Here is a 14,700-nt window from a genome sequence, read left to right as displayed (position 1 = left end):
TCATGTAGATAAAGTTAATACAAGCCACTGTCCATATTCCCTCTTTTGCTGAATTGATTCATTTTTCCATCACATTATACACTGCTCATTTCCATGGTTACAACCAACCTGCAATCCGGCAGCGGCGCTTGAACTCTATGGAAAAAGCACCAGCCTATGTCTACTACCCAAGTCCCGGCCACCAGAGAGGCCAGCCCCTTTTCCTTTAGTGTGCAAGCACGATCACTGGTGCTGGATTGCAAGGTGGTCATAACTGCTACAAACAAGCAGTGTATAATGTGATGGAAAATTAATCCAGACAGCAAAGGAAGCTATATAGACAATCACATTACATTAGTAAGTGCCTTGCATTAACTTTATCTACATGATAACTGCCTTTTTCAGAAAACCACTTTAATACTCTCTTATAACTTATTCCTCCTGCACTTGGTGATAACTGAACATGGGAGAAATGAGTATTAAGCTCTCTAATGCTATACAATGTCAGAACATGGCAGCTGTGAGAGAAGGAAAGTGGTGATAAAGTCAATGCCCTGCAGCTACAGCCATGACAAGGACTGAGGAGGGCGGGTTCATATTTTTATATTCTCCTTATATCACATGCCAGTAGTTGCTAGAAGGACCAAACCCGGGAAATATTGACCCACAGAAAATAATCATGTAGGCAATAAGTAAAAGAAAGTTCAGCATTGTCTTATCAATAAGTGAAAATATTCTCTACACAATCAATATAATAATTAGGGCTCCACACCATTGAACACATGCATAACATGTTGCTTGTTCAAATTTTTTAAATAGGTTTTTGACTTATTTTCCTACTCGGAAGTTTGGTTTTCCGATTATGGAATCTGGGAAACTGAAGATGCATGTAGATTTCCCAGCTTTATGCATGATCACCCCTTTCTACGGCAAGGAAGAATACTACGGCCCTCTGGCGCCAGCATCGTGGATGTGTACAGCTTGCTAAAGGTTCGTCTTATATGTCAGTTACATGTCAGTTATATTCTCTACAACAGAATTTGAAGGAATAAGTAGAACTTTGATCAAATATATTTAGAGAACCTGTCCCAGAGAAAATGCAATGCTGTCTGCAGACTGTATCTTATAGAGCAGGAGGAGCTGAGCAGATTGATATATAATTTTGTGAAAAACGACTCAGTAAAACTTGCAATTTATTCATTTAAAGATATTGTACACCAAAAAATATTCTGCAGTTTTCTAACCAGCCCCTGGATCTGAATATTTTTGTAATTACATGTAATTAGAAATTTAACATTGCCACTAAGTTATTCAATAAAATGTGTCCGTATAGCTCCACCTGTCTGAGAAGGCCACACATGCTCAGTTTCATCCTTCAACTGACTTCTGAGATGTGATAGGGAGAGAGCGTCAGCAGAATGGACACACCCTTTGAGCTTCCAGCTTGATATAAATCTAGCAGAGCAATGCATGGGACATTCTCTGGATCCATTTGAGGTGCAGGGCTCTAGAAAGAGGTTCTAATGTACTATATGTCTGATTTCCATTTTTTACGTGAATTTGAACCTCTGCTCTTTTTATGCCTTGGAGTCATGTAGGTGGTGCCAATCAGTGATTGACAGCTAACCCTGCATGACTAAGTAAGCAGGGTAGGATGTCAATCACTGAGTAGGAACCGCCAACATTACTTCAAGACATGAAAAGAGCAGAGGTTTAAATAGGTGCCAAGCACCAAAAGAGAGCAGAGGGGGTTCTTTTCCCACAAAACTATCAATCTGCACAGATCCTTCTATCTATCTATCTATCTATCTATCTCTATCTATCTATCTATTTATCATTTATGTGCATTTGAAACCAGAAGTTTACATACACAATATAAAAAGACACATGTGCATGTTTTTTTCAATATCTGACATGAAATCAGTATAAACCTTTCTGTTTTTGGTCAATTAGAATTACCATAATTATTATTATTTGCCAAATGGCAGAATAATGAGAGAGAGAATGTTTTAAGGCACTTTTATTACTTAAAACTTTACATACACTAAAATTACTATTCCTTTAATTAAACAATTCTGGACTGCCCATATGATGATGCCATGTTGTTGGCAACATCTGAGTTAGAGACACACCTGTGGATGTATTTAAATGCACACCTGAAACACACTGCTTCTTTGTGTAGCATCATGGGAAAGTCTAAAGAAATCATCCAAGATATCAGGAAGAGAATTGTGGACTTGCACAAGTCTGGCTCAACCTTAGGTGCAATTTCAAGATACCTGAACAACTGTACACTTCTGTACAAACAATTATTCTCATGTACAAACAAGATGGGAATGTCCAGCCATCATACCGCTCAGGAAGGAGACGGGTTCTGTGTCCCAGAGATGAACGTGCTTTGGTCTGACATGTGCATATCAACCCCAGAACAAAAGCAAAAGACCTTGTGAAGATGATGGCGGAAGCTGGTAAGATTGTGTCAATATCCACAGTATCAACATGGGCTGAAAGGCCACTCTGCCAGGAAACATAAAAAAGAAACATAAAAAAGCCTGATTCATGTTTGCAAATGCACACAGAAACAAACACCTACATTTTTGAAGACATGTCCTGTGGTCTGATGAAACTAAAATTGAACTTTTTGGTTATAAAGACCATTGTTACGTTTGGAGGAAAAGGGGAGACGCTTAGAATCCTAAGAACACCATCCCAACTGTGAAACATCAGGGTGGCGGCATCATGTTGTGGGGTTGTTTTGCTGCACAGGACATGCCCTTGCAATATGACAGATTTGGAGTGTTTTTGCAAAGAAGAGTGGGCAAATCTTGCCAACTCAAAATGTGTCATGCTGATAGACTCATACCCAAAAAGACTGAGTGCTGTAATAAAATCAAAAGGTGCTTCAACAAAGTATTAGTTTGAGGGTGTGCACACTTATGCAACCATATTATTTTATTTTTTCTTCCCTCCACCTACAAGATTTCAGTTTGTTTTTCAATTGAGTTGTACAGTTTATAGGTCACATTAAAGGTGGAAAAAGTTCTGAAATGATTTATCCTTGTCTCATTTTTTTTACAGCACAGAAACCTGACAGGGGTGTGTAGACTTTGTATATCCACTGTGTATGTATGTGTATATATATATGTATATAAATCTATTTCAGTTAGTGTTAGTTTGTGTCAGTTTAGCATTTTGCAGGAACGCACAATCTGCGTGCGTGCATTTTGAAACCACTGAGCACCGATCAGTAGTGTCCATTACTGATCGCTACTGCTCATTTTTCACCACTTTTGTTTTGTGCAGAAGATACTTTTTTTGTGCAGAAGAAATGTAATTTTTTTTTGCAATATTTTTTTTTCCTTTTCCCATTTTTATCCAAAATTTAATTTCCAATTTATTACAAGCCCCTTCATGTTTGAAAGCCCCTCCTACACACCCCACAGTAAATAAAGTTTTACATATTTCACATGTTACACTCCAATAAAATAAAAATGGCCTGTCCGTCCCAACGAGTATACTCAGCTGAAGAGGCATACGCGTATCTTGCCTCTGATACTGAGTCGGCCAGTGAGGGAGAAGAGGATCCCACTTTCCCCTACTCCTCTACCCCCTCATCATCATTATCCGGTGATGAGGGACCCTCTAGAAGGCGCCCCAGGGTAGCAGTGGAGACAGCCCCCCAGAGTGACCCCATATGGACCCCACCCCCTGAGGATTATCAGCCCCAAATTCCTGAGTTTGTGGGCAGCTCAGGAATTAAGATACACTGTACAGGCTTCACAGAAATTGAATTTTTTAAAATATTTTTCTCTGAAGATTTGATTAATTTGATGGTAACCCAAACAAATTTATACGCCCACCATTCACAGTAACACCAGCTTCCCTGCCGCTGTACGAGGTACCACAACCACTGTCCCTAAGCCAGACTGCATCCTGAACTGCAATTAACACATGGGGGAGTTGACCTTTCAGATCAAGTTCTGAAGCCCTACAATGCCACACGAAAAACAAAAGTGTGGTACAAAAAGCTGGCCTTACACATTGTACAGATGGCGTTGTACAATGCGTTTGTGCTATTTAGATCTAGTGGTCAGCCAAAAAGATTCCTACAATTTCAAGAGGTGGTGATAAAAGCCCTAATTTTTTCAAACCAAGCAATGGAGGGTCCCAGTACTTCTGTAAGTTACAGTGCCCGAGTTGTACCAGGGCAACATTTCCCTGGTGAATTCCCCCAAACAGCAAGAATGGGAAGGACCCAAAAAAGATGCAGGGTGTGTTCCAAAAGGGGATAAGGAAAGACACCATTCACCATTGCAAAACCTGCCCTGAAAAACCTGGCCTGTGCATCAAAGATTGTTTCAGAATCTATCACTCATCCATGGAATAATTTCATCCTTGATGTACCCTGTAATTTTACTACCTTATATCTGATTTTATCCACAGAGCTTACATATCCACTTTTCACCAACCACTACATATTCATTTCTGTAATACACCTGTTTGGTCAAAGGTGCCCTTTCCACCACTTAAAATGTCTGTACGGGGTGCTCTTTCCAAAATGGGGTCACTTCTTGGGGTTTATAATTTTGGATACCTTAGGAATTTCTTTACATGTGACATGTCACCTGAAATCCATGTCTGTTTATTCAGGCCTGCCAAATCCATGTTTTGCAGTTTGCCTCTAGAGCCCTGGTGTGCGCCTATACAGCAGGCTACAAGCACATATGGGGTGTTTCCTGAATGGGGAGAAAATGGGGAACACATACTGGGGTGCATTTTCTCCATTAACCCCTTGTGAAAGTGAAATATTGGGGTCTGCTAGTAATTTTTCATTTTCACAAATGTGTGCTTTGAAATCCTTTAACAAGTGTTTATACCTTCTGTGAGACACCTGTTTGCTGAAAAGTACCCTTTCCACCACTTAAAATGTTTGTACGGGGGTGCTCTTTCCAAAATGGGGTCACTTCTTGGGGGTTTTAATTTCTGGGGACCACAGGAATTTTTTAACATGCGACATGGCACCTAAAATCCATGTCTGTTTATTCAAGCCTGCAAAATCCATATTTTGCACTTTGGCTCTAGAGCCCTGATATGCACCCATACGACAGGCTACAAGCAGATATGGGGTGTTACCGTATTCAGGGGGAAATGGGTAACAAAATTTGGGGTGCATTTTGTCCGGTTACCCCTTTTGAAAGTGAAAAATATTGGTGTAAAGCAACTTTTTCTGGAAAAAAATTATAATTTTTTCATTTCAACAGCCTAGTATATCCTAATTCTGTGAAATGCCTAATTGGTCAAAGTCCTCACTAAACACCTTGAAATACTCCTTGAAGGATCTAGTTTTTGGAATGGGGTCACTTTTTGGGGGTTTCCACTGTAGAGGTACCTCAGGGTGTCTTCATATGCGACATAGCTCCAAACAGCCAATGCTGCAAAATCTGTCCTTCAAAAGCCCTCTGGTGCTCCTTCCATTTTTAACCCTGCCATGCACTCAAGAATCCATTTTTGAGCACATGTGGGGTGTTGCCAAATTCAGGGGGAAATTGGAAACAAAATGTGGGGTGCATTTTGTCCTGTTACCCCTTGTGAAAGTGAAAAATGTGGGTGTAAAGCAACTTTTTCTGGAATTTGTAATTGTATTTTCATTTTCACAGCCAAGTATTTCCTATTCTAAGTGCTCATTACACACCTTGAAATACTCCTTGAGGGGTTTAGTTTCCGGAATGGGGTAACTTTTTTGTGGTTTCCACTGTAAGGGTACATCAGGGTGTCTTCAAATAAAAAATGGCGCCTAAAAAACATTCTAGCAAAATCTGCCTCCAAAATCCATATGGCGCTGGTTTCCTTCTGACCACTGGCACATGCCCATAGAGCAGTTTACAGCCACATATGGGGTATTTCTGCAAACTGCACAATCATTGTAATGCATATTGAGGTTTATTTTGCTGTTAACCCTTGCGTTACAAGACAAAATTGATTATCATCAAAAATCTACCCAAAAAGTGAAATTTTGAAATGTAACCTCCATTTTCATTTCATTCTTGTGGGACACATCAAGGGTTAACAATATTGTAACATCAGTTTTAAATAATTTGAGGGGTGCAGTTTCTAAAATGGGGTCAAATATGGGGGGTTTCCATTATATAAGCCCCACAAAATCACTTTATATCTGAATTGGTGCTTAAAAAAATGGTTTGGGAAATCTTGGAGAAAATTTTAAAAATTGCTTCTAAAATTTGAAGCCTTCTAACGTCCTAAAAAAATAAAATGACATTTACAAAATGATGCCAACATAAAGTAGACATATGGAGAATGTTGATTGATAACTATTTTATGAAGTATTACTATATGTCTTAAAAGTAAAGAAATTCAAATTTAGAAAATTGAGAATTTTTCAATTTTTGGGGGTAAATTTGGGATTTTTTCATAAATAAAGGTGTAATATAATGACTCAAATTTACGACTGTCATGAAGTACAATGTGTAGTGAGAAAACAGTCTCAGAACGGCTTGGATAAGTAAATGCGTTCCAAAGTAATTAGCACATAAAGTGACGCATGTCAGATTTTCAAAAATCGGCCTGGGATTTAAGGTGAAAAGTGGCTCGGTACTGAAAGGGTTAAGGATAACAAAGTCAATGTTTTGGAGTGGCCATCACAAAGCCCTGATCTCAATCCTATTGAAAATGTATGGGCAAAGCTGAAAATGCAGGTGCGAGCAAGGCGACAAACAAACATGGCTCAGTTACTCCAGTTTTGTCAGAAGTAATGGGTCCAAATTCCGACCAACTATTGTAAAAAGCTTGTGGAACGATATCCAAAACGTTTCATCCAAGTTCATACAGTTTAAGGGCAATGGTACAATAAAATGAAATGTATGTAAACTTTTGCCTTTGCAGAAAGTTATAAAAATGCCTTAAACATTCTCTCTCTCTCTCTCTCTCTCTCTCATTATTCTGGGATTTGACAAATAATAATAATTATGGTAATCCTAATTGACCAAAAACAGGAAAGGTTGATTCTGATTTCATGTCAGATATTGAGAAAAACATGCATGTGTTTATATAGCGTATTTAAAGGGAGTCTGTCGCCTCCATATGGCCATATACAGTGCTTGCATGGCTCTGTAATAAACCTATACAGGATTGTAACGGTACCTTTCTTCTTTTCTTTAGACTTGAACCAGCAGGAAAAACAAAGTTTAATTAATATGCAAATGAGCACTCGCAAGTGCCCAGGGGCGGTGTTCAGTGTGTAGGTGCCCAGGGGCGGCGTTCAGTGTGTAAGTGCCCAGGCTGCTCTGCCTTTTTTTCACTTTACTCCTCCCCAACCTCTTTATTTGCCCGCCCTCCAAGTCCGGACCTATCGATGAGGCAAGAGACTTGGAGGGCGGGCAAAGGCAGAGGCTGGGGAGGAGTAAAGTGAAAAGAAGGCAGAGCAGCCTGGGCACCTACACACTGAACGCCGCCCCTGGGCACCTACACACTGAACTCCTCCCCTGGGCACTTGCAAGTGCTCATTTGCATATGAATTAAACTTCGTTTTTCCTGCTGGTGCAAGTCTAAAGACAATGGTACTGTTACAATCCTGTATAGGTGTGCTACAGAGCCATGTAAGCACTGTATATGGCCATATGGAGGTGACAGACTCCCTTTAAACTTCTGGTTTCAACTGTATCTCATTAGATATCTGTCTAGTTATGAATGTATCTAATGATCTTCCTTTCTTTTAGTCCATGAGTTTAAAAATAATAACAAGTGCGGGTATAAAGAAGCCTGTGGAATGCTTACCAAGAACTTTTATTCTAAGAGGTGGTGTAATACCTCCTGCTAGAGATGGAAATAGTAAGTTATCCACTTACATAATTTTAAAATGTTTTTTTTTAGGAAAGTATTGCATAGAAAACAATGTTTGTACATATATAGTTTATGTATTAAAATACTACGGAAACAAAAAATACCCGTTACATATCATTACCTCATTTAAACATCCAATTATCAAGCCAAAAGTTATTCATGAACAGCAGATGCTCAGGTGAAACTGGTGGCTGATTACTACTTAGAGTAGTTGATGTGTAAAATCTCTGTGGATAGACATCCTTGTAGATAGGAAGTGTTAAAGCGTACCTAACCTTTCAACAAACTTTGCATTAATCAATAGTACAGTGTTTAAACTATTTCTGGCCATTAAATGAATTGTATCTGGCTTTTTCTAGCAGTTTTCCCCTATTTATGCTGAATGACTTGTTTTCAGTTCTCCCACAGATGGTAGCTGGAGACTAGCTGCCATCCACTGCACACAGAAAGTAGAGGACAATCTGCTTCCTAACCTTCTCTTACTCAATCAGAAGCAGCCCCAAGATCATGGAGGACGTTAAAGAGCAGTTATGACCTATATGATTGTGAATAAAGTGCTTAGGAAGTTTTTATCCCATGTAGCTCCACCAGTCTGCTTGTCTGTGCGAGCTGCTGCCCACTTCTTCCCCTCCTCTCTCCATAGACTTGCTTTGATATGTGTAATACTGTATGATCCTCTTGTAGAGCTGCTCCTGTCTAGGATGGGATTAAGTCATTTTTCAAAGTAAAAAGCGATTAACAAGGGGGAGTTAAACAGCTGATAACATGAGAACTAGCCATTTCTCACTAACAAAACATATTACAAAGTTTCTTGTAGTTGTCAGTACTATTGATTTATGCAAATTGTGTGAAAAGATACAGACCATTTAAGTAATTTATCACTTGGGTTCTTTTTCAAGATATGTAATAAGTCTGGCAGTATAGGCTAGGCACATTTCAGAGCAATCACCGTTCTTTACTCAGTAGATAATTACCCAAGACTAAGTTAATAAAGCTTTAAGATAATTGATGGTATAATAAATGTATACATAAAAATGGGGACCTTGAAGGACAGTATTTGAGCGCTCATATATTTGACAAAGATTTTTGAGGAAGTGCACTCTGTAGCCCTCCTGTTGTATTTGTCTGAGCAAACTTCCCAAACCAATTACAATTGATTTGCATTTTATATACGGCACCAAATCAATGTGTTTGCAGGGAATGGTCCTGTGTAGACAGGAATTTGCTGCAACCCTGGAAACTGGATGAGATTCAAACAATTGTAATAACGATCGTTTGTGCAGCATTCGGTTTTCATCAGGTCATCTCAAATGCCATTCAACAAGGGACAATCAACTTGTGTATATTCAACTGGTGCTTGTTTAAGCAGCTATTGCCCTGCCTAAAAGACCTATAATTGGCTCCTCTGCCTTGGACAATTTCAACTTGTTAGAAGGATCCTTCGACAATAATTTAATCTCAAAATGTCATTCTGCGTGGACTCCCGCTGATCTGTAATGTGTAGTGTTTTATTTCACTACAGCGCCACCACAGGGGAAACAGCACTACAAGCCCTTCTTTCAAATTAATGGTCTGTCTGTGTATTGCAGGACAGGTTCTCCAAAAATAAAAATGCTCTTTGCAATTCGTCTTCTCTCTGTCCAAAAGATAAGCACTAGAGATGAGCGAATATCTAAAAAATTTGATTCGGTTGGTTCGCTGAATTTTCCAAAAAGACTAGATTCGATCCAAATTTATTTGTGGAAAACCACGTTAAAAAACTGCTATTTCCTGGCTGCAGAAAGCCTGTATAGTGGTGTAGAACACTGTGCCTTGCAGAAACACACATACGGAGTCTGCTGTGGCAGTGAAACAATACTGTGCGTCAGTATTACACGCAGATGACAGGCATCGCTTTTAGAATTACTGCACACTCTGCTTATTTGGGCAGGTATGGGGCCAAAACTGACCAAATAACTCAAGTGTGAACTCAGCCTTACAGGTCAATATTAACGCCAGGTATAAAGAACCATGCAGAGGCCCAAGATCTTACTATAGCGTGAAAGAGCGCACTTGTTTTACACCGTCGTCAGCTGATTCCACATAGATTTCTACACAACCTGTTCTATTAAAACCTTGTACAGGTAAATTCCCCCTGGAGAGGGTGTCAGCAGTAAGTTTGTGCTGACGTCACTAATTATTTTGCCCTTCCTCTGATCCATCAGAACAATAACCCCCCAAAAACTGATCCTGTCTGTTGAGCATCTGCATTCACTCGGTCAGTATCCATCAATATTGCTAATGCAAAAAAAAAACAAACAGGAGTGGATCCAAAACAATGATGAAACGTGAATACAATATTTGCATGTCTTCTGTGTTTTGTACCCCCTCCTGCTTTTGGCTACCAAATCATAAGCCAATTCTGATGCAAAATAGGGACCATGTCATACAGGCCTTACAGCTGCTACATAGACAGGATCCGTTGCACGTCTCAATTTTCCTTCCATCTGATAGATCAGAACAAGGGTCAAATAAATGATAATGTCAACCAGGACACAAAGGCAAAATTGTGGCCCAGTCATGGAGTAGGGAAGGTGTAAACAGCATATGATTTCCACAGAGTGGCCCAATGACAGAGTGGTGAGGTGGCAGCAGCATAAGGAGACCACAGAGGGCACAGTGACATAGTGGTGAGGTGGCACCAGCATGAGGAGACCACAGAGTGGTCCAGTGACATAGTGGTGATGTGGCAACAGTATGAGGAGACCACAGAGTGGTGAGGTGGCAGCAGCATGAGGAGACCACAGAGTGGTGAGGTGGCAGCAGCATGAGGAGACCACAAAGTATCGAAGTGGCAGCAGCATGAGGAGACCACAGAGTGGCCCAGTGACGTAATGGTGAGGTGGCAGCCACATGATGAGACCACAGAGCAGCCCAGCGACATAGTGGTGAGGTAGCAGTAGCATGAGGAGACCACAGAGTAGTGAGGTGGAAGCAGCATGAGGAAACCACAGAGTGGCCCAGTGACATAGTGGTTAAGTGTCAGCAGCATCAGGAGACCACGGAATGGCCTAGAGACAGAGCTGTGAGGTGTCATCAGCATGAGGAGACCACAGAGTGGCTCAGTGACATAGTGGTGATGTGGCAGCAGCAGGAGGAAACCACAGAGTGGTGAGGTAGCAGCAGCATGAAGAGACCACAGAGTGGCCCAGTGACATAGCAGTGAGGTGGCAGCAGCATGAGGAAACCCCAGAATGGTGATGTGGCAGCAGCATGAGGAGACCACAGAGTGGCCCAGTGTCAGAGTGGGGAGGTAGGGGACGATACCAGTACTTGCTGAAGTTGGTGGGTGGCAGTAGGAGCACCTGGCAGCAGGTGTGGCATCAGGCGGGTGGCAGCATTAGAATAGTAGCTGAAGCAGGTAGCCAGAAGAAGCAGGTCTCTTTTGACAAAGTTTAGGTGTGGCACCATGGATGATCTAGTCTGATGCATCAGGCACTGGTGTTTAAAAATCCTGGCTGATCCATGCCTAATTCATCTTCACAAAGGTCAGTTTCTTCACATTTTGTGTGGACAGGCAAGTTCTCCTTGGAGTAACTATGGCCCCCGCCGCACTAAACACCCGCTCTAATGCCACACTGCTGGCCGGGCAGGAAAGCTTGTCCAGGGCAAACTCGGCCAGTTGCGGCCACAAATAAGTTTGGATGCCCAGTAGTCCAGGGGATCTTTGATGTGGGGTGGCTGGGTGCACTCCAAGTATCCCACAACCTGCTGGTTCAGGTTCTGCTTTATGTCTTGCTGCTGCTGCTGGTGAGTAGTTTCTTCAGTAGGCGGGTGAAGAAAACTGTTCATCCGTGACTCTAGACTTAAGTTGCTGCTGATTGAGCTGGTGCTGGTACTGTTCCTGCCCTCTCCACCCCAGCAGCCATAGCATGTGGAACGTGAGTGCAGAGTTCCCCCCGGTAAGACCTGCGTGAGTATGGGCGATGGCACACATAGACAGCGACCAACTGACTACATAGGATGTCTCGATAGTAGTTCAGTTTGTCCTCCCTCTCAGCAGGTGTAAAAAAAAGTCCCCTGTTCTGCCAGATTTCTATACCTTGCGAAAACGCTATACCGGAAGAGACGCGGCCGCACAGAAATCAGCTGGAGGAGGGTGTGTGCGGCGCTGCACAAGCGCACATCCACTGGATTAGCAAAAAATCATTGCAGCGCCTCGGGAGAAGGACTTCATGCGCATGCGCGAAACCGTACACTGCGTGTGCGCACTCAGGGGTAGGTAGATTTTCCAGCGCAAAATGTTCCATCAGATCTCCCTACCCCTAAGTGCGCACACACAAATCATCAGGAGCAGTTCATCCTTACCACAAACCTGAGTGCTGGATATTGGGGTCACCACATGAGCGGTGTCCCCCAATATCCAGCATTCAGCTCTGCTATGTGAACTACGCCTGATGATTTGTGAGTGCGCACTCAGGGGTAGGGAGATCTGGAAAATCTACCTACCCCTAAGTGCGCACGCGCGGTGTACGGTTTCATGCATGCGCATGAAGTCCTTCTCCCACGGTGCTGCAATGATTTTTTGCAGCGCCGCGGGAGGACTTCATGCGCATGCGCAAAATCGTACACGCAGCGCCGAACGCACCCTCCTTTTTTGGAAGAGCTGGAGTGTGGTTCTAGTTGAAGTCCTGTTCATCCATCATCCATCAGCCTCAGAAGTTAAGTGTTCCGTTTGTTGTATTTTGTATTCCCCCACCTTTTTTGTTTACTAGAACTCAGCAAGACGCTACATCCTTCACCAGGGAAGGAGCGGGTAGTCTCTGCCCTGTCATTACTTTTAGGGCATCCGAGGGCCACCAGGGTTTTCTAGATTCCTGTGTATGGGCATCTCTACCATCGAGAGGTGCCCATATGGATAGGAGTTAGGGCCAGGAACAGGGTTTTATAGGTGGTGACCCTTTGCCTTCCCTAGCGGTGAGGCCTAGTGTCTTTTCCCTTCCTTCTTGTTGTCTTTTGGTGTTCTCCCCTACTACATCCGTGACATTATCCAGAGCCAATACCGCCATTTTTTGTTCTGATCTGTGCAGCTATGGATGCTATGAATGCACTGGTTGAACAGCTGCAGAATCTGACTTTGAAGGTAGCAGACCTCCGTGCGATGGTTTAACAGATTCAGAGTCCACAGGCTGCTGGTTCCGGTGGTGGGTTCCAGCCCTGCCCTGAACCGAAGGTAGCTCTCCCGGACAGGTTTTCCGGGGGTAGTGACAATTTCATCCGGTTCAGGGAGTCATGTAAATTATACTTTAGGCTGCGCCTATACTCTTCTGGTGATGAGTGTCAACGTGTGGGTATGATTATTTCATTGCTTAAAGAGGACGCCCAATCTTGGGCTTTTTCTCTGCCGACCGTTTCACCGTCGCTCCGGTTGGTAGATGATTTCTTTAGAGCCTTGGGTCATATCTATGATGACCCGGATCGTATCTCTCAGGTCGAGACCAAATTACGGGGTTTGCGGCAGGGAGAACATTCTGCGGAGACCTATTGCTCTGAATTTAGGAGATGGGCTACGTATACAGAGTGGAATGATTCTGCTCTCCGTAGCCAATTCTGCCAGGGTCTCTCTGAGAGACTGCAGGACGCATTGGCTTTTCATGAAAATCCTGAGTCATTGGAAGCAGCTATGTTCCTTGCTGTACGTCTTGATAGACGCCTAAGGGAGAGATCTAGGGGTCCTCACCTTCAGGAAGTACTGTCCAATAAGGGTACTGCTTCCTTTGACACTTATGGTGGAGAGACACGGCTGGTTGTGCCTTGTGATGAGCCTATGCAGTTAGGAGGAGCTACTCCTGGAACTACTGGCAAAAGCTTGGGTCATGTGAAAGGAGTCTGCTTTTGTTGTGGCAAGAAGGGACATTTAGTGAATACTTGCAGCATCAAGGAGTAAACAAAAATAAAAAAAAGTTTAATCCCCAAATTACTATTGGTAGTGTGGGTGGGGAGCAAGAAAACCTACGTTTGTCTTTTACTGGTAGTACCCATTTTCTCCTGTCTGCCGAGGTGGCGCTAGAGTTCAAAACTGTGAAAATCAAAGCATTTATCGACAGTGGGGCAGGAGTTAATTTGATTGATGGACAGTTTGTACACTTTCACGGGTTGACTACTAATGCATTAGAGAATAGTATTTCTGTCTTTGCAATTGACTCAGCACCTCTTGTTAAATTGCCCAAATCTCGGTTGTATAATCTTTCGGAACCCAAAAGAAAGGCTATGCGAGAGTATATCACAGAGAGTTTGGCAAAGGGACATATTAGACCAGGGATGTCAAACTCGTGGCCCTCCAGCTGTTGCAAAACTACAACTCCCATCATGCCTGGGCATCCTACAGCTATCAGGGAATGGTGGGAGTTGTAGTTTTGCAACATCTGGAGGGCCATGAGTTTGACATCCATGTATTAGACCATCCAAGTCCCAAGTGGCTGCTGGATTTTTCTTAGTAAAGAAAAAGGATGGTACCCTGAGACCATGTCTGGACTTCTGTGAGCTCAATCGTATTACCGTCCGTGATCCTTACCCCCTTCCTTTAATTCCGGATTTGTTTAGTCAGATTGTTGGTGCCAAGGTGTTCTCTAAATTAGATCTGAGGGGGGTATATAATCTGGTAAGGATCAAGGAGGGGGATGAGTGGAAGACCGCATTTAATACCCCTGAGGGTCATTTTGAAAACCTGGTGATGCCCTTTGGGTAACTAATGCTCCTGTGGTTTTTCAACACTTTGTCAATGACATCTTTCATCATCTGGTGAGGAGGTTTGTCGTTGTATACCTTGATGACATACTAATTTATTAGGCTAATATGGAGACTCATCAGGATCATGTGAGACAG

The 14,700-nt window shown here is 42.5% G+C and overlaps 1 protein-coding gene across 1 annotated transcript in view; it reads left to right on the top strand.

The window, feature by feature from the left end:
- Positions 1-14,700, top strand: part of LOC122940096 (alpha-2-macroglobulin-like) — a 174,593-nt gene that overhangs the window by 73,961 nt on the left and 85,932 nt on the right. Inside the window, exons 16-17 of the mRNA XM_044296442.1 lie at positions 799-969; positions 7,713-7,824. Of these exons, the coding sequence (XP_044152377.1) occupies positions 799-969; positions 7,713-7,824 (283 nt within the window). The remainder of the gene's footprint in view (positions 1-798; positions 970-7,712; positions 7,825-14,700) is intronic.

This window comes from Bufo gargarizans, chromosome 6, assembly GCF_014858855.1.
Source record: "Bufo gargarizans isolate SCDJY-AF-19 chromosome 6, ASM1485885v1, whole genome shotgun sequence".
NCBI lineage: Eukaryota > Metazoa > Chordata > Amphibia > Anura > Bufonidae > Bufo > Bufo gargarizans.
Note: the sequence above shows the minus strand (reverse complement) of the source record. Positions and strands in the feature narration are given on the sequence as shown.